At 36.7% G+C, this 21,607-nt stretch overlaps 2 protein-coding genes across 4 annotated transcripts in view; one reads left to right on the top strand and one right to left on the bottom strand.

Annotated features, from left to right (window-relative positions):
• baf (barrier to autointegration factor) overlaps nt 1–3,991 on the bottom strand; it is a 35,013-nt gene extending 31,022 nt beyond the window's left edge. The window contains exons 1-2 of the mRNA XM_069848178.1: nt 3,854–3,991; nt 3,512–3,643 (exon numbers count right to left, since the gene is read on the bottom strand). Coding sequence (XP_069704279.1) covers nt 3,512–3,637 — 126 coding nt within the window. The 5' untranslated portion in view covers nt 3,638–3,643; nt 3,854–3,991. The remainder of the gene's footprint in view (nt 1–3,511; nt 3,644–3,853) is intronic.
• A 295-nt stretch (nt 3,992–4,286) lies between these two features.
• Nucleotides 4,287–21,607, top strand: part of Syx5 (syntaxin 5) — a 32,557-nt gene continuing 15,236 nt past the window's right edge. Inside the window, exons 1-6 of one of the 3 annotated variants that reach the window (XM_069848175.1) lie at nt 4,287–4,423; nt 4,794–5,167; nt 5,273–5,328; nt 8,612–8,862; nt 13,427–13,621; nt 15,180–15,301. In XM_069848175.1, the coding sequence (XP_069704276.1) occupies nt 4,824–5,167; nt 5,273–5,328; nt 8,612–8,862; nt 13,427–13,621; nt 15,180–15,301 (968 nt within the window). In that variant the 5' untranslated portion in view covers nt 4,287–4,423; nt 4,794–4,823. Of the gene's footprint in view, nt 4,540–4,793; nt 5,168–5,272; nt 5,329–8,611; nt 8,863–13,426; nt 13,622–15,179; nt 15,302–21,607 lie in introns of all 3 variants that reach the window. The other 2 variants (XM_069848177.1, XM_069848176.1) reach the window with 2 other exon arrangements.

Genomic DNA, 21,607 nt, shown 5'->3' with positions numbered 1-21,607 from the left:
CATCGAGCGTGTACTCGACAAACGTCTTAGGAAAATTGTTACATTTCACGAGTTCCAACTTGGATTCACAAACAGCCCCTTACTTAATTCTATTTTAAAAGAGGCCAAATCCAGAAAAACGAACACCACCTTGGTATTCTTGGGCATTTGACAATATTGGCCACCTCCATCTGAGAAACACTTTATCCTCTCGCAATGTGCCATCTCCCTTAGCCGAACTTATCGCTAAATTACAGGAAGTTAATACCACTCAGATCGAGGTTAACTACAGAAAAACGGAACCTATAGTAATATCAAGAGGTGTGATGCAAGGTTCACCCTTATCGCCTTCATTATACAACATCGTGATGGATCACATCCTTCATGAGCTTACTTCCGAAGAACTTGCCAAAGAATATGGTTTTAAACTCGTATCAGGTCTTCCCAATGTAGCTGTTCTGAGCTTCACTGATGATATGGTAATTGTTGGGAAAGACTTTGAAGCTGCCAAACATATTGTCGAAATAGCAACTAGAAGACTTCATGAAATTGGATTGGAGATTAACACGAAAAAATCTAATGCATCTCTATTGTAAACGGCAAACTTAATACGTCTTCTATTTACCTGGATTCCACTACAGAAGTGCCCGCATTAGACATCAATGAAACCGTCAAATATCTTGGAGTAACTTACAATGAAGAAACCGTTTTCGACTCCGCGAGAACTATGGAAGCCCTCCGATCTCAGTTAGAACGTCTAACCACCTCACCCTTGCTCCAGCCTTATCAAAAATACAACGTGGTTTCTTCCTTCATTTGTCCGAAGCTTGTATACCCTTTTCAAACAACCCCTCCTGATAAATTACCTGTCAAGTTCCTCAAAGATGTAGATCTCCTTATTAAAAGCTCAATTAAGGACATCCTACAACTTCCTGGAGATATTCCAGACAATATGTTGTATTCCAACAAAAAAATTTAAAGGCTTAGGTATTTTCTGCACACGTTGCGAAGCCTACTTGCAACACGTCAACTCTTGCATGAAGTTGAATATGTGTAATAATATGTACATAAACAACACTAGATGTCTAATGGAGGAAGCTAAACATTGTTTGAACAACCTTCAAATCGATGAAACTGAACACCTAACTTCTATGAGTGGAGTAATAAACACCAGAAAAATTAGGACCGAATTACGCCAGTGAGAGTACAACGCATGGTGCAACTTACCTCAAAAGGGAAAAGGCGTTATTCTGTACAGTGAATTCACTTCCTCTAACAAATGGATAACTAAGCCTGATGGAATGACTAGCGGTGAATGGAAGGGGGCTATCAAGATGACTGCCAACGTAAGCGCTGTAAGAGCCATACCCGGTAGGTCTCAGGACAACCACTGCAGGCGATGCCTCAGTGAGATAGAAACCCTTGGACATGTCCTGGGAACCTGCCCTTATGGCGAAACATTGCGTATACATAGGCACCATGCAATTAGAATTAAATTGGCTGATGCCCTTAGAAAACTAAAATACACCGTCTATGAAGAAGTCCATGGAACCGCCGACAATGGCAGTAACAGACGAATTGACATAATCACCATTAGCGAATCCCTGTCTCAGGGTATGATAATCGACTCCACCATCAGGTTTAAAACGTACAAAGGACAGGCCCGAAGACGTACATGAGGAGAAACGAGCAATCTACGTTCCAACCATCCCGTATTATAAAGATAAATACCAACTTCACGATATCAGTGTTACGGGATTGATGTTTGGAGCAAGAGGAACGATACCCAACTTCTCTTCTCAATTCTGTAAGACCCTAGGACTGCACAAATCTTTTCTGAATGAACTGGCCCTCCTCATAATTAGAGAGTCAGTCAAACTTTTACGGAACCACGTATATGGACTCTAATTCAGTGTATGGAAAAAATTGATGCACCATTACCATTTTTCTTTTTCCTTCTTAGCTTTCACTGATTCTTTAGTTGAATTTTTTTTTCTTCTGTAAACTACCATTGTTTGTTTGTGTATTTGTTTGCCTTTTTTTTCTTACTCTTTTAGCTCTCATCATCTATTTGTTCTTGTATTGTTTTGTATGCTTTGTCTAATGGCAGCCTCTAATTTGAGGAATCTCTGATAAATAAATAAAAAATATCTTCCCATCTACGTCTCGGCCTCCCCAAAGGTCTTTTTCCCTCCGGCCTCCCAATTAACACTCTATATGGATTTCTAGATTCGCCCATACATGCTACATGCCCTGCCCATCTCAAATGTCTGGATTTAATGTTCCTAATTATGTCAGATGAAGAATACAATGCGTGCAGTTCTGTGTTGTGTAACTTTCTCCATTCTCCTGTAACTTCATCCTCTTAGCCCCAAATATTTTCCGAAGCACCTTATTCTCAAACACTAATAAATGATATTACATTGAATTAATATGGAATTAGTAGCAGGTTTTGAGATGTATAAAACTAAAAAGCTGGACATGAATATTTTTATTAGTTTTTGATACATAACATTCTGAATGTTATGTGACTAACATAATCCGGACAATCTGCAGTTTCCTATTGCCACTTCCAACGGACTCCTAACGAATATTCACACATTTATCACTGGGATTGTGGCGCTGGAAATCAATTTTGAACACTTTTATCACAGCCGCGACACATTTCAATTTTTATTGTACAATATATATGCAATTATCACTACAATGACACAGTAACACAGAATCCACTTAGGAAACGTAATTAACAGAGTCGCAGTTTCACTTCACTTCCACTAGATGACTCTGACTTCCAGCAGATAGGTGTAGCAGGGATGCCAATATCGGCAAACGAAATGAAACTGTGAGGAATGTTACAACAGGTGTGCTAAACGTTAGGAATGTTACAATAGGAGTGTAGCACGTTAGGTTAGGTGTGTAAGATAATATGAAAGGTTACCACAGTTGGCGACACTGCAATCATTCTCCCATTCCACCTCAAATAACGTCACAACGACGAAATATGGCCGCCTTCTTCCTTCAAGTACGACGATTTTCCTGTATAAGTAAGGAACCTATTTAGGGCGGGTTGGGTGGGACCACAGCTCACCCAGTGATCACATCGAGTTTCTACTACTCCACACTACAAAACTAAGGTATTTTTAGTGTTTGTTTTTAATTCCCTATGCTGGCAATACCAAATTCAAGATTCACCCATAATCCTTACTGTGAAATGACCCACCACTGAGTTACGTAATGACTTGATGTGAAAATGTCTGAGAAAATTATCAGTCAGGTAAGAGGAAACGAAGAAAGTATTTGGGGTGGTTTGGGTAGTGACAAGATCGTAGTGTGATCACATCTTGTCTTGAGAATAGTGTGCTACAATTTTGAGGTTACTTTCTATCATTTAAATATGTTTTGTTCTTCCGTGTATTGCGCGTAACGGGATCGAAGGTTCACCAAAAACTGCAACTAAATAACCGGCTTGCGCACTGGAAAATGGTTATGACTAATCATGCAACGAAAAAGTTGATCAATTTGATAAACAAACCTTATCAAATCCCTGACTTTCCAAGCGACTACCAAGAACTTCACCAACACCTGCCAGATCTGTCACTGGCTTCTCCCCCATAGGTTCAGCCACAAAATTTCTATGTTTCTGTGATGTGCTTGACATTTTAGCCTAAACAAGGAAAGTCATTAACGTTAGTTACAAAAAATATTGATTTGTGTACTTCTACTATTTCATATTATGATTGTTGCAACATGTTGAGTAATGGTCAAGGTAGATACAAACTTGACTTGTACGATATACATTTCAATTAATCTTCAGCATTTGTAACTGTTATTAACAGAAAATGTCATTACTCCCTGTAAAACTTCTGGCACTTACGATTACTATACGAAAAGGCAAATTCTTCTTGTGCAAAGTTCAATACTGAAATAAATGGCGCTAAAGAATTATTCGCCCACCACTCGATTTAAGAACAACGTTTTTCAGTCCATTCAAATATTATATATAAGGTATATGGTACCACAAATAAAATGGAAATTATAAAATTTCTCTTTGCGTGAGCTCAATATTCTTTTTTTACAAACTAAAAGTCTAAACGAATTATAGTCTGTCTCGACGAAAATGAATACAAATTGAATACATAGATATATTATAAAGTTAGAATCCCAATATTCCCATGTTTTACTGGCGATTTGATTTTCCATTTTACCAATTATTAGGTTAAAAGGGAATTTCATTCTTGTTTGAATTTACCTGCACGTACAATACCATACAGTACAGTAAACATTGAACATACCAACATCGGCGGCTTCTAACCACAGATAACTAAGCGCTCCTACGGAACATCTTTGATCCTTTGATGGCCATGGTTCAATATGTCAGCTGTTTTATGGTGACGTATTGTATGTATCGTCATCATTCATAGTGCACACAGGATAATTTAGGAAGGTTTGATTAATACTTATTGAATTCCGAGTTATTGTAACGATATAGCTGTAGAGAAATGTTACAAGATTTAAGAAAGTTTCTCTATATATTATAAGAGGTGTTTCAAGCAATTGAAAGTATGTCAATACTGTTAATGCCTGACAATAGAATTTATCTTAAAAGTTTTGTGGTTACGTTTTAGAGTTAACGAAATAATAATGATTATAAAAAACTCTCATATACAATCCGTACATTTAATTGAAGTACTTACAGTTTTAGTTCTTCATCCTTGAGTCAATCACCATAATGAGCGAGTGATATATTGATTATATAACATAGCAATAATAGCTTATTAAACAAAATTGTGATTTACACGTGTCCACGATAAAAGTTTTCAGAATTGCACCGTATCCATGATCAAATGACAGCAAGGAGACGACGTGGTGGATCAGAGTCGGAACAGGCACCCCTTATTGTTACAAGTGGGGGACCTTATTCTCTTCAGGACTCCTGGTCTCAGCATAGTCAAGCATTATACCATGCAAGCAATGGAGCAGAGGCTCAAGGATACCATATAGAGGACCAGACATCTAAACAAAAACAAAATAATAATCCTCGAACAATGACATCAAGAGACAGAACTACAGAATTTGCAAATGCCATCCGTTCTTTGCAAGGACGTCATGTTACAAGAGCGGTGGCAGTACGAGATCCCAAGAAAGCAAAATATATTCAGAGCTATGCAGAATTCATGATGATTGCTAGGTATATTACTTCTCATATAACAACTTACTTATATTGCATTGCTTACCAGTACAATGAATTCTGTAGATACGTGTATAACTGTATAAACTGTTTTCTCCTTTTCAGAACTATAGGAAAAAACATTGGCAGTACATATACAAAATTGGAGAAACTCACTTTACGTAAGTTATTTGGAAGTTATTTGTTTTGGTAATTTTTTTACAATTGCGATGCCAAAGGAAGGCGGATATCTATCCATACCTATCTACCTATAAAAATGTGTATATGCAAAGTTTACCTAAAACCTGAACTAACCAAACCTAACTTGTCACTGATTTCCGACCTTACGAAAATTCGCTTTCTATCTATTACCTACCTAAACGTTTACATGCAAGGCATGCAATCCAGCCTCTCTGACAGTCACCACTTTCACAACAACTTTCAGCTCTTATTTCGTGCGAAATTGGCATTGCTGCTCAAATTTTTCTTTTGTTTATGGCACGTATTAAACGACTAGAAGCGAAATACATAAATATATTCGTGTCTAAGCGTGGTAACGGAATAATGCAGAAATATGTCATTAGCCTATTTCAAAACTCCTTACTAATATATACAGTAGGTGGAGAAATAAAAAAAAAATGATCAGCAAGTGTTAGGCCTATGATACCCTTATTTGCCGCACATTTCAGTTTTGGGACAAAAATCGACTTCAAAAACCCACAATGTTTGCAATGAGGAAAGGAAAATCATAAAACTTGTAGCCTACACTTAACTTAAATGTCACTTCCAGAAGAAAAGAGGACTATACATGCATGGCTTTAAAATCATACGAAACATTCTTAATTTATTTTCCCTTGCAATATAAATCAGTTAGTCCATTTCGAATCTTGCGTACACTACTTTTAACACTTGAATATAAGTAACTGATTAACTAGCGGACTTACTCGTGTTAATTATGTAAGTCTGTGCAGCTTACAGCTGTTTCGGTGCTTCATCACACCATCCTCAGAGCCTACTAGATTTTGGCGTCATCTCAAACTTCTCTGCCTGTTGTGTGGGTGCAAACTAGCCACACACATGGACAAAATCATCAGAAACAACATAAAATTCAGAAAACAGACAACAATAAAAAACACTATACACCTAGTCAACAAAACAAAACAACAACACATTCCACACAGTGCAACAGTAGCATCTTTCGATATCACTAACTTATATACTAACATACCGATACAAGACACATTACAGATACTAAAACAAATGCTCATAGATAACAACACACCACAAAAATACATCGAAGAAATCATCCAAATCACAGACATCATAACAAAGCAAACTATTTCACACACAACAAATACTACACCCAAGCAGAAGGATTGCCAATGGGATCACCCATATCTAGCATACTAGCAGAGTTATTTTTACACAACATAGAACAAACATACATACTCAACAATGAACACAACAAATATGCAGACAACATAATATACTGGCACAGATACATAGACAACATACTCATACTATACAAAGGAAACAAAAGACAAGTACACAAACTACACGAGTACATAAACAAAATACACCCAAAACTTCAATACACACTGGAACTTGAAAACAACTCCATAAATTTCCTAGACATCACTATAACAAAAATTGACAACAAACACACCTTCAAAATATACAGAAAAACCAACCACCACCACCACCACACACATACACAACACATCTAACCACTCCATACAACACAAACATGCTGCATTCAGGACATTGGTACACAGATTACTCAACATACCGATGAGCCAACAACACTACAATGAAGGAGTGAACACAATCAAATACATAGCACAAGAAAACTGTTACAATCCAAACATAATAGAGAACATCATAAGAAAGACAAACAAAAACTTAACAAACACAAAAACACGCAAAACACAACACAAACACAAGAAATACATCACACTAACATATGAAAACAAAAACACACATAAGATCACATCTTCATTCAGAAAGCAGAAATACAACATAGCATACAGACCAGAAAACACACTACAAAGACATCTCAACACACAAAAAACACAAACAAATAAATATGACCACACAGGTGTATACAAAGTCACATGTAATAGTTGCGACAAGTTCTACATTGGACAGACAGGCAGATCATTCCAAACACACTACAAAGAACACATTAAAGCAATAACCAGAGACACAATACATCTGCATATGCCGAACACATAACCAATGCTAACCATACATACAGTAACATAAATGCGGACATGGAAATCCTACACATACAACCCAAGAACCAAAAACTCAACACACTAGAACAATATGAAATGTACAAACACACTAAAATACACCCTGATCAAATTCTCAACATACAGATCAATTTCTGTACACACACACTTTTTGACTCCACTTTTCAACAATCAACAGGCAGAGAAGTTCGAGATGACGCCAAGATCTAGTAGGCTCTGAGGATGGTGTGATGAAGCACCGAAACAGCTGTAAGCCGCACAGACTTACATACTTAACACGAGTAAGTCCGCTAGTTAATCAATTACTTATAAATCAGTTAGGCTACAAATTATTTCTGTTATATATATGATACTATCGTTATATTTGTTAGGTACTTCTTCTTCATATAGACTCGTATCTCTGCTTGTGGGTTCGAGTATGAGACAGCATCCTCCATCTGTCATGGTCCTCCCACTACTTCTTGCCACGGTTTCCCTCTTTTTTTTCAACGTCACTCTTAATTTGATCTTACCATCTTTTTCTAGGTCTGCCAACAGGTTTTTTCCCTTTTACGAGTCAAGTTTCAGTGTCTTATTTAGCAATCTCTCTTCACTCATCCTCATAACATGTCCAGACTATCTAATTCTGTTTTCCTTCAATGTATCCTGCAATTTTGCATTTCCCAAAATATTTCTTATATTTTAATTTTTAACTGTATCTCTTCGTGTATAATTCATAATTTAATCCAGTCTTGACATATACAGCAGAAACTAGGACTATGACAAAAAAAAAAAGATCAAAGCAGAATTCAGGCAACAGAGATGAAATTCCTAAGAAGTATAGGCCTAGTACAGTTGTTAGGTACTATAAGTACTAATGCGTGGTTATAAACTGTTGATTCTTATTTAGGCCTTTCTGCTCTGCTTCATGCTAATTAGATTAGTAAAAATAGAGATCTTTCATACTGTGAAATGTATCTGGAAACAATCATGGTATGTATCATTATCGAGTTTGAGCCCATTTCTGTGGAATTATGTAACATCTTGCTTCCATTGAATGTAAAATTTTATTTTCTTACGTTTTGTTTAATTAAAGAAATTAGACTGAACATTGCAGAACGTGTGCGAAATTTTAAGGGTAATTTTTATGTTTTAATAATTACTTGTTGTTCATCAAAATTGTAAGGTATGACCTCACTGACTTATATTGAATAATATGTCCTAATTGCAGTGGCGAAAAGAAAATCTCTTTTCAACGACCGGCCCACAGAAATTCAAGAATTGACATACATTATTAAGGAGGATCTAAATAGCCTAAATCAGCAAATTGCGAGACTTCAGGAAGTTGCCCGAAACCAGAGACAGTCGCATCAAAATGGCCGTCATCTTTTGTCACATTCTTCAAGTGTTGTCTTGGCTTTACAATCAAAATTGGCATCCATGTCTACTGAATTCAAGCAAGTTCTTGAAGTAAGAACCGAGGTAAGTTTGTAAATAAGTATCTTTAAGTTTATAATACCATCACCAAAGTTTTTGTAGGGCACGTTGGATGTTTCCTGCTCAAATAAAAAAAAAAAACAGCTTTAACAATATTTTCTTTGTTAAAAGGTATCTTAACTTACAAAATTTAAAGGAAAAAACTGAAGAAAATATTTTCTTGTGACAGGAAATGTAATAAACATTTATAATTTATTAGTGGTCTGTTATATGTTGTTTTTTATATGATATGAGTAGAATGCTCCCCGCCATTTTTTCATTCAGTTAACTATTGATACTATCAGGAATTCTTGAAATTTCGGCTTGACAGGGTGGTTTGGAAGTACTCTTTTCATTCACTATTATAAACAAGTCTCTCTTATTACCTATCCTCAGTGTCTTTGTCTTGTCTCTCAGTTTACGAATGCTTTGAGTATTGTTATTAACACGTGATTATTGCAATGGTGGATTGTTTGAGACACTAAGTTAGTGATAATGTGTTTTATTTTTTAAGAGTATTGCTTTTTTTCCTCCCAAAGTGAATATGATGATGCAGAATGTGGCAGGTCTTTAGTTTCAGTTAAGCTTTAGAGAGGATATACAGTAGAACTTGGTTATAGCGACCTCGTTTTGTGCGACACCTCGCCTATAATGTCATATATTCTGTGATCCCAACTAATTCCCCACAAGACATATGCTTTCCTACCTTGCTTAATACGACAAACGTATATGCGTCTACCTCGCATATAACGTCATTTTCAATCTCAGTTTGGAATACAATTTTCTAAGAACCAAAGTATTTTAAGAAATATTTTGCTGAAATCTGGCAAATCCTTTACTGTTCCCTTCTATCATAGACCTCTGGAATGCAGGCAGATTCCCCACCCCATTGTAACCTGCCCGAATTCATGCGGTATTAATGGTACCTGCATGCGGTCAGTTTCGACAGGAAGTGCACGCATTTTAACATAGTATGGCCACTAAACGAAGTGAGTGACACTTTAGAAGCGATTAGAATTGTGAACATTTCTATGAAGCTAGAGGAGGGAGTATGAAGCTAGGAGAAGGAGCAGTGAAATTGCAACTGAAATAATGAACATAGAATGTAATTTAGAAAGTGTATATTGGGCAAGTAGGAGACAACAGAGTAAAATGACTGATTACTTCACTCCTCAGTAAATAAGTTTGGTGAGTAATGAACAAACTGTTTTAATACAGAATACTGTATTTATAATTGTACATGTATTTTATTGTGTTCATGGTATGCTTAAAAGTGAATACATAAATCTAAAATAAGCCTAATTATGTTTATTATTTTTCATTTTCCACCTCACTAGACTGATAATATGAATCTCGGTTACTACGACACTCGTTTATAACAACATAATTTTCAAGGTCCCTTGGATGTCATTATAACCAAGTTCTACTGTAGATATATTTAACAGAAAATAAGACTGGAAACAAACTGAAAAGTTCCTTGAAGAATTGCTAATATGACTCTTCTGCAAGTAAGGCCCATTACACACTTGAAGAGATCTCTCTAGCAAGAAATGTGTAGCGAGAAAAATGAAAGATTGATAACATGGATTCAAACAGACGTCCACACACTGGAAGAGATTCTTATTTGATGTGAAAACCTATAGTGAGTTTCTCGCTGGAATCGGTAGTTCAGCTAATTTTCTTTACACATTTATCAAAGATGACGACTGAATGTAGAAAAAGATGAAGTAGTATTACTGGTGGTGGTGGTGAATTGTATTGTTTTTATTGACAATGAGGAAAGATGACTGATAATTGCAGTGAGAAACTTATCGAACTTGTATGATGTCACCATAGGCCTATTTATGTGATACATGGGATGAAAACTATAAAAACACGAAACTGAAAGAAGAAATCTGGAGACAAATATCAGATGATCCAGATATAAGTTGGGCTATATTTTATTTTGATCGATTCTTTCGAAAGGAAAATCCTGAGGAGAATCTACGGACCTGTATGCGTGCAAGGAGAATGGAGAATTAGATATAATAACGAACTATACTCCTTGTATGGAGAACTACCCTTGTCGCAGTTATTTGGATTAAGAGACTCAAATGGGCAGGTCATCTAATTAGGATGGAAGAACATCGAGTCCTAAAAAAGGTATTTTCAGGAGATTTTGGAGGAGGAAGGCCAGTGGGAAGACCGCGTAACAGATAGGAAGATGGTGCATTTCAGGATGCACTACAAATCCTGAAAATCCAGAATTGGAGAGTCGCAGCATAGGATCGACAAGTTTGGTGGAGTGCAACTGGGGAGGCCATGATCCGAAAACGGGCCGACGTGCCATAGAAGAAGAAGATATTTTATTTTGATGAAATTTAATAGTATTAATTATATAATTATAACATTTGAAATAATGTATCTAAATGTCTTAACAGTTTAAGTTACATCATTTTAATCAGAACATAGCAAAGAATTCTCTATCATATCATGACTGGCAAGAAAACTGAGGTCTATTCAACCTGAAATAATGGCTAAACATATCATCATCCAAATCGAAATCAGTAACCGAAACTTGTCCTTATCTTCGTGAGATACAATGTGATTGCTAGATATTTCTAGCTTTAACTTTAGGCGGGGGAAAGGAACTGGCCACCCTACCCCATTATCTGCTGCCTAGTTCCCTCAAAAGTGGTACCTTCTTGGCATCACTTGTGAGCTTCAATCCTGTCTTCAGATAGTTGACTAAACAACAACTTTAGGCCTACTTTTTTTTTTTTCATTAACAAAATATGTTCATATAACTTCATTTCGTCATCATCTGAAGATTTAGATTCAACATAGTGGCGTTCGTACATCATTTGTAAAGTACGACAATATGCTTAAATACATAACCTGTACTATTTCCTCCAACAAGTGATTGCTGATTACTGCAATCAGAAAAATACTCTCTGCATGAAGGCAGTGCACAGATGATCATAGTGAGATCTCACTAAGTGTGTGGAGGAGGGCTCTTCGCCTCTTTCTCAGTAGCACATTTCTCACTAGTGAGATCTCTGCAAGTGTGGAAGTTTTCATTACTTTAAATGTCTTTTATTCTTCAGTTTCATATTGTAACTTTTAATTCAACAATAATGTTGTGACTTTTCAATAACAACCACACACCCGTCAACAATGGGTATTCCACTCAACACGGCGACACAGTAGTCATTATTGCACTCCTAACGACAATGACAATTCACGTGTATTATTGAGAAGAACAACAATGTACTCCTGATTCCAACTAATGTTCACAAAGCACTATGTACAAACAAAACTGTCAGTTCTCAGTTCACAGTTTGTTCGCCTTGGCTAGTTCTTCTAGTTCACGCACTCAAATTCACTGTACGTCGAACCCCAAGCCTTCCAGAACAGTTCACTGTACTTCGAACCCAAGACCTCCAGAGACAGTCCACTGCACTTCGAACCCAAGACTTCCGGATGCGTTGCCTTTGCCTGGATGCTGCCACAGTTACTCAAGTCACTGCACCTCGAACTCAGCTCCACTGGATACGTCTCCGCTAACTAGCTCTCTCACAGCTGACTGACAGAACTAAACTGACACTGAAGGCTGCTCGCGCTTTTATTCATTTAATTCACACTTCTCGAACCTTCGATCCTTGTGGCTTACAGATTCTTCAGGAACCATCTGTTTCCAGATGTTTCCCTTACGTCCGTCCCCTCCACTCTGCGTGGGCCCCCAGCTCTTTCTCTTGCCTCGCTGTGCCCAGCACCCACCGAAACTCGAGCCTCACCTCCCGCGCCTCCCTCTCCGCCGGACGTGCACGTAGACTCCCGAGGCAACGAGAATCTTTCAGCACGGTTGCCACAATATGGTAACCATCCATTTATGAGATTATTTGTTACCATTTCTTTGATCTGTATTCACATTTCCAGGAGTAAGATTCCAGTTCCAAGAATTTTAAAATGACATGTACTTTTGTATGAAATATTATCGTTGCTGTGCATTGAAAAAGAGAAGAGACGCATTTTGGCATAACTTTCCTTCTGAAGAAAAAACAACATATAATTGTAAAATTTAAAAGATTTTCATTGCTGGGATGTACAGTAAAACCACAAACCACATGGCCTGATGTCTTAGAATGAAGAACAACCCAGGGGGTGACATTTTAAAACACGTGATCCACATATTTTATTGACTATTATAGTTGTGTGGAGAATATTATATTTATTAAATAATGTTTTCATATTGTGTAAAGTCATTACAGAGATCAGAGTCCCGTAGTGTCATTATGTCTTAAAATGTACACCATTTTCTAGATTGATCTTCACAGGACTGATTTATATTATGTTGGTCGAAAATTTTGCCATTATTCTGAAAGAACCTGTACTAAATATTTAACCACGTTTGAGCTTGCAAACTTCATCTCTGGGTACATAGAAGACGACCAGAGATAAAAGTTTCCTTTAATTCAAATTGTGGCGAAAAGTATACAGTGAAGTAGAACAAATAAGTTAAAAGGAATTACTATTAAATGATTGAAATAATAAAAAAATAACCTAACCAGATTTTGATCTCATTCCACAGAACTTGAAGCAGCAGAAGAACCGTCGAGATCAGTTTTCACATGGACCTGTCTCGTCTTCTCTCCCTCCATCAGCCATCTCAGGTCATCACCAAGGGTCTGTACTGTTAGCAGAGGAACAAGTGAGCGTAAACATGGAGGAACACAGTCCACTACTACCAGTTCCTCAAAAGCAAGCAATGATCTATGATGAAACGGTGAGATATTTTCAAGTAGCAAGTGCTACCAAGGACCTTTTTGGTTTACATTGCCTCCAGTTATAGGCGATTAATTTCTTCTTTGTAGGAATCTGTGCAAATTAATTAATGAATGCAAATAGTATTTCATAGCTTGGAAAAACAGTACCAAATTTAAGCTGCCAATGGACTTTTTGTGCCCAATTTCCGTGATGCCTTTTAAGATTAGCATTGCCAGTAATGGAAAAATCTCTCCTTTTTTTTTCCTTTCAAAAGGAAATTCAGGCCGAGGATTTTTATGTTGTTTTCTACTGTCTCCAGATACTATCAGCTACGGTCTATATGAAGTTCTGCAGAATTAATTCCATTTCTGAGACTGAGAAACTTGAAAGATAGAATTCATTACCTTTAATCGAGAATGATGATTAGCAATTAATTTTTTACGATAAATTCCTCCTGGAACTGTGACATTTCTCACGATGGTCTAAGTTCACAGGACCAAGGGTTGTTCTTCCCTTCTGAAGGAAACTATAGTAAGAAGTTTTATTGCTCTGTCCAGGTTTCAACCCACAAAGCTCGATATGATGAGTATCTACTGGCACTGCAATAATTGTAGTTGCTGCTGTAAAATATGCTCGTGATCAATTTCGTAGCATATTATGTTTATATAGGCCTAGTCCACAGGACCTACATCACAGTCCGAGTCCTTTCTAAGTGAAACCAAATTACTTTCAAACTGAATGAATGCAGTTGAATTTTGTTAGAATGTGTATGATTAATATTTTATTTTCATTTCGAGATTTGTTTTTGTTTTCCAATGGCTAACTTGCCTTGAATTCTCTCAAATAATTACATTTTATAAGGTGGAAATTTTTACATCTGATAATAGTATGATAATAAACATAATCTGTGGCGCTACAGCCCGTGAAGAGCCCAGACCGACCAGCCGGCTGCTCGCCTCGCACCCACATGCTTAAGCAGAGGTGGACGATCATCCAACCAGAATGGAGGTATCATGGGTTAGCACGATGATCCCCCCAGCCGTTATAGCTGGCTTTCGCAACTGGATTTCGCTACCTACCGTAACTCCCCAAGTGCATCACAATGCTGTGTGGGCACCAGTCCCATACATTGGCCGAAATTTCATGAGAAAATTTCTTCCCCATGAGGACTCGAACCAGCACGCATTCCGTAACGCGAGTCCTAGGCAGGATGTTTTAGGCCACAGCGAGGGACAGATAATAATATGATAGGCGAGGATAATGATGATTAGCAGAATTAATTGTGACATGGTCGAGAAATAACTACATATTAAATTTGCTATGAGCAACTTTCGTTTATGTTACCATTGTTTTATGTGATGAAGATTAATGACATAAGATCTCGATTTTATTTCCTTTTTGAAGGAAGATAGAAGTTTTTATCAATCTTAAATATCATCTTCAGTGAGGTTTGAATCTGTGCACCATGTGTTTAATGGTCAACCAACTAGAAATTGCTTGCATGGGTTAGGTAATTATTTTCTTGAACTGTTCACTTTGTCCAATGTTGTTAATTGTTAATGTACTTCTATTTTCAGGATAACTATCTCCAAAGTCGTGCAGAGACTATGCAGAATATTGAATCTACAATAGTTGAATTAGGAGGAATATTCCAACAATTGGCACATATGGTAAAGGAGCAAGAAGAGATGGTGGAGAGGTAAATATCGGCCTTAGTACCAGGAAGAGAATTTTTTCTGTAAGAAAGGTTGTGAGAAAGCAATTTTCATTCGAATTTGCTTCTTAATTTACGCTTTACAAATTAATGTTTCGTTGTCTTGTCTTCCTGATTTGGACATGTATTTATTGTTTACTAGAAATACTGCCACTCAAATTATGAGTTAAGCAAAACTTAGAAATATGATGTGTATGTTATAGGTTTAATTAATATCTGCTAATATATAGAATGGTTTTGTAAGTATGATTGTTTCCATTTAGTCATTTTAAAGTTTCTGCATAAGATAAAGAGTTGCTGCTTTGTGTTTTCCAAAACCTGTATTTCCTTCTGATCTACTACAGAAAGCTTTTTTCTTACCCTTAAACAAAATAAGAATTTACAATAATCCAAACTGCCCTCTGTTTGATCAAGAAGAAGAAATGACTGAAAATCATCTTCAAACTGCTGGATTCATAACAGAGAAATATTGGAGAGCAAAAGCACTGATGACTTCACTGCCAAGGACCGAGCATTAGACAATAACAACGTTTTTCTTACTGCTTCCTATCTGTATCTCTTATCAAAGTATCTCATAAAGGAGAACCACGGTTGAATTTGGATGGATCCTATAAGATTTGTGGTCAATAGAGCAGTTGTCATACAGGTCTTCTGTGAATACTTTAGTTTTTCCTACTAGTTTAATTTCATTATCATTGTATTATAACATTGTATAATCTTCGGTGTAAGAGACATTCATTAAGGAATTGCAGTTCCTGTTCTTACAAGGAAATATCACTCAATGTTGAGAAAACTTCTAAACAATTTATACACCAATCGAAAGAGCATCCTGAAATATGTTTAAATCTCGAATATTACATCCTGTGATGTATATATGAACCAGCTAGAGAGAGTTAAAGAGTCAGGGGTGGGGGTCTTCACCATCCAATGGGATTACGTTGGATCTGGTGGCGCGAGGATTGAATACGTATGTTGTGTTGTCTGAAGCAGCACAGGAAGCGAGCGGCGGTGGCAAGCAGTGCACTTTCTAAACATAGCAAGGAGAGATTACATACATTAAAAATACAGTAATAAGGAAACAATTCGATGTTAAGCAAAGGTCTAAATAATTTATATATCATTTTTGGAAATATAATTCTGGGACGTATTAAAACTGCTAATTTTACACAGCCTTAATTTTAAACATATTACATTGAATGCCTATGAAATTCTCGAAACAAACATAAAATAAAACACATACTCTCCAATAATGTGAGAATTTCTGCTTATTCCCCTTCAACAAGTTCATTCTTCTGTGAATGATGAGAGTTAACAAAAAAAAAGTTCGAACACAAAATTTTCTGGCACAACTTACTACATTCCTGGTGAGAAGAGAGAGAGTTACTAATCGAACATTATGACCTTGGCAATTCATAATATATTGCATATCAATCTGACATCAGTAAAGAAACACATTCCGACAGAACACTTGCTAACTTTGGTAAGAGGGTGGGTTATGATGTTACCCAATCACAAAGTGCACAGACACATTCGTTTACAGTTATGCTGACTGTATCATGCACGGGACATCTCCTTCCTCTGTCTTTTTATAGTGCTGAGGAATCAACATCACCAAGCCAAGGTATCTAGCAGGGTATGTTCAAAGCTGAATGCAAAATCTCGAAAAATGACAAGCGAACTTTTCTGTGCATTTATTGAGTTGGCACTTTGCTCACATTAGTACATCGAAATGTTTGTTACTTGATTCCTGTCATCTAATAATGTTGAACCTGAAAATTAAGAGTGCATATCATTCCAGGAAAAACAACCTGGGAACTGCAACTGTTAGATAGGCATTTTTTCGAAATGTTCAAAACAATGGACCAATCTATGATATGATATATTTACATCACAGCATTTCTTTACATGTAATGGTGTACCTCACATTTCTCGTACCGGTATCTGGTGCCACCATTAACACATTATTAGCAGTACACGTCTACACAAATACTCCAATTTACACTATGTACCTATTTATTACTCAGTCTATATTTCCTTACTGTTCCAATGTTGAATTGTTAGTACTAATTTTATGCTCACACTTGTTCACTTCTCTTAATTCTTTTTCACTATTATTTTCACTCTTTCCTATTTGTGCTCACTTTCACTTTCTCACTAATCCACTTACACTTATTCCTTTCTCACTATTCTCACTTCCTATTAATACTTATATTTTATCTCTACACATCTGATTATACACTTCCTCGCTCCCCTATACTTCTCTATCTTTTTACAGTTCCACTTTACTTGCACGTTTTGATTACATCCCCACATTTTTTAATCACATCTAATACCTCTGACACTATAATATTCATATCCTCAGCTGTCGCAGGTTCTGACTTTTCTTTACTGTTCGTCTCTGCCTTATTTCTATCTTTGTCTTTCTTTCTATTTATTTCTTCTTTCCTTTCAATTTCATTATCTCTGACACTCACTGACTCTATAAATAGGTTAACTATGCTGGTACTGATTTGAATGATTTCTTCTATTCCTCTTTTATTTTTTCCCCCCACACTTTCACTTTCATATACTAGATTTCCACTTATACTCGCAACCTTATTCTTTTCACTACTTTCTTCCCTATCACTTCCCGACTTCTGGTTTTTCTTTTTACCCCCACTCGTCTTTTTCTAGTTCCCATGTTCCTTGTTCCATTATTGTCAGCATTTCTTCTGGAGTGCGCTAATCTTACAGCCATCGTATGTAAACTAGGAATCCGCTTACGCTGCATGATCACGTTACTGTTTTCTTTTCTTTGTTGTTTCATCATCTTTACAATTCCTTGTACGTCACTATGTGGGTTCCTGAACTCACTACTATTCCCTCCTGTTACCGTGTGTTGATCTGCGACAATCACTTGTTCTGTCCTTGAAGTTAGGATGATTGTTTTCCTCCATTCCTGCTTCTTCCCTCCACTTATGTAGCTAATGTTGACTCTGTTGTCTTCTTGTTGGTTCCCTCTGCAAAGTTGAAATATGTCCACCGTTCTCTTTCGTTCTCCTCGTTAGTCCAAATTCTGGATGATCTTCATTCCTCAGACAAAACTCCAGATCATACCATTTTCCATTCGACCTTTCGACCTCACTACTTTCATATAAGGTAGTAGCCGTTTTCTTCTATTTCTTACTTCAAATGGCATATCCGTTTCCACTCTCACTCCTGAACCACAGAGCCATCCTAGATTATTCAGAATAGCTTCCCTTACTTTTGTATTCATAAAGCTCAAGAAGATAGGTCTTTTAGTCCCTTTCCATAACCTATACGTGTGGTCGACATGTTCTTCTCTCAACTCTATATTAAAGATCACTTCACATAAATCTCTCACTTTCTCATAGATATCCACCTGTTTTTCCTGGCCCATTTCTTCAACCCCGAAAATTATTAAGTTATTTTTCTTCATCTTGAGATCGTAGTCACTCATCTTCTTTAATTTGTTATTCTCTGTTATCAACTCTTCTATCTTCTTACTGATGTTTTCTACCTTTAGTCTTAAGTTTTCTAAAGCCTTGTTCTTCGTTTCTACTTCTTGATTATCCCGCACTATTATTCCTTTCCTCTCTACTTAATTCACTTACTTTCTCCTTTCCTGAAGTCTCTTTCTGTAACCACTGTTCCATCTTTTCTTACTGTATTCTTCACTTCTTCTAATCAGTTCTTCCTCAGGCCAATAGCCTTTATACTGTGTTAGCGAGTTGTGCACGTGCAACTGCTATCTCCGGCGTTCTGCTGTAAACTGTGGACCAATATATGTGATTTTGTAGTGTTAAATAACATTGATGTGAACTTACAAAAACGTAAAAATATTCTCAAATGCATGTCATTGATCTACAATCAAGTATGTTCCCTGCACTTCCTTTTGTCTCATAGATATGGATGAAAATTGGCAGGTTTAACTAACACAAATGAAACATTTGAAAATAGTGCTGACCATTGTATTAGAAGTACAATTGGTACATGTGAATTTCATATGGAAGAAAATGAGTTTCATAAATTCTCATTCGTAAAGTGTAGTTGGTGCAAGAAACTTTTGAATAATTTCGAGGGAAAAATTGTTCTGGGACCAGGTTAAACATACCAACGCTCTACCAACTGAGCTACCCGGGAACTCTACCAGACACCGATTCAACTTTTCACCTCTATATCCACAGACCTCAAAGTGGGCTGATGACCGTCAAGCAGCACTGACAAGGGAAGGGTTTCAGCTCAAACAGGAATTTTTGGTTAAAAATTTGTACAGAGGTTTACCTCGCAATGGTAATGAAGATCGTAAAAGCATTCATTTGGTTGGTGTTGGTCAATAACTTCTTCAAAAATGTACATGAGGATTCTCTATAAAATGCATGATACAGCGTGGAGCAGCGCAATAAGCACAACATGCAAAAGCAAACCTGAACAATCTTCTGAATCACACTCCATTGCTATAAAATAAAATGCCACCTGAATTACATTTTTGGAGTCCGAGACTTATTCAGCATTCAAGTAACCAGCTAACTGCCAGGAATACTAAAGCATAGGGCAGTATACTGGAGCAGACAACTGGTTATGAACAAAAGAGTGCATTTTCATTATAAACACTCGATTTCTCAAGTTAAGTTTTGGATTCTCAGCAAGAGTCTTTATGTAATCTGTTATCCTCTGAGCATATATATATTTTGCATTGTCCAAAGAAATAGATATCCAGAGGCTGGATATATTTGTTTTATGTGGAATGATCATACATTCTATGTCCTTGCCTTGGAATGATTTATTTATCATGGTTGTGTCCTTGTGCACACTCCATGAATCACACAACATTATATATTTTGATTAGCTGTAAGATTTTCAGACAAAGTTGGAGAAAAATGTTCTTAAATGGGCTTTAGACATTTTACCATTCGCACTAGCTTCTACATATTATATATTTGGTAGAAGGTTTTCTTCAATCTGCTTGCTTATTTTTGGGCCTTTTTCTTGAAGGCAGATATATAGTTTTTTCGATAGATGACCACTCATTGAAAGTCCTACATCTATTGTATAACAGTGGATGATATTGTATTTCGATTGAACTAGTGCAGCTGTTGACTGTCCTCTTTCTCTGGACAATGTACACCCGGACGTTAGTTTATAACTGAATCCACTTTGGTTTCAATTCCAAATAAACTGTGGCTGTATTTGCAGATTCACAATTTTCTGGTTCACTTCCTCTACAAAATGATCTCCACAGTCACGAATTTCTCGTTCTTATTTTATGTCTTTGGATGTCGTAAAAGAACTTACACTATATGTCTACGAAAAATTCTATTTTCCTTTTTGAGAGTTTAATGAAATTCGTAGAACATTTGAAATTGGTGTGCCCTATTTCGTTTGCTTTTTGCATAGCCCAATACGTCAGATGCCATTAATGAACACATTTTCCCTCATTTCCTGACTTGTCAAATTGGGATATAACAAAATCTTTTATAGCTTTGTCCTTTATTAGGTACTTTATTCCCTCGAAAACATTTCTCAATTCTTTCCTTTTTTCCACATACTCAAATATTTTTATAGATGGGTGTCTTTTCAACAAGACAGCATAAGATCTCGTCTTTCATGGTATTTTGAGGTAATCATTATAAATTCGTTCAAGAGTAACATTACTTTTCATTTTTGGGGATGGTTCATAATCACTGGAACTGCTAGCTTCTCTTCGGGGCGTAGTATTTACATCACCAGCACTAGCACTACAGTCTTGATCTTGAATAATATAATGATATCCTTCGCCTTTCTCAAAGTCTTTTCATCGTTCACTATCCTGTTGAGTGTTATTTTGTTGATAAAATACTATTGGTTTTCCAGTTTCTGAACTATTAAATCCATCAAAAACAACGCAAACATAAGGTCTTCGTTACCGACGTGTCCATTTTAGGATACATTCTCTTCAATTTATATGTCAGTATATTTAAAACATTCCATATGTTTAGAGTTTCCCTTTCGTCCGTCTTCACTTTCCTTTCAAGCAAAAAGAGAACGGTGCACACACCAACGAGATATAAACTGCTGTCTCTAGTTGTGAGGAGGGTGGGCTTACAGGTAAAGTCCCCCACGCCCTTAACTTGTGCAGTGCTCTCCCCACTCCCTCAAATTTTACAGTGCTCTGACAGACAAACCACACATTACACAAACGAATGCTTTTGGGAGCTTTACAGAGATGTAAAGAAGGACCTGTGTACAAATTTTGGAAACGAAATTCCTATTCGAGCCAAAACCCTTCCCTTGTGAGTGCACACTAACTCT

This window comes from Periplaneta americana, chromosome 15 (genome assembly GCF_040183065.1).
Source record: "Periplaneta americana isolate PAMFEO1 chromosome 15, P.americana_PAMFEO1_priV1, whole genome shotgun sequence".
NCBI classification, from domain to species: Eukaryota; Metazoa; Arthropoda; class Insecta; order Blattodea; family Blattidae; genus Periplaneta; species Periplaneta americana.
The sequence above is the reverse complement of the archived record's forward strand: the minus strand, read 5'-3'. Positions and strand labels throughout refer to the sequence as shown.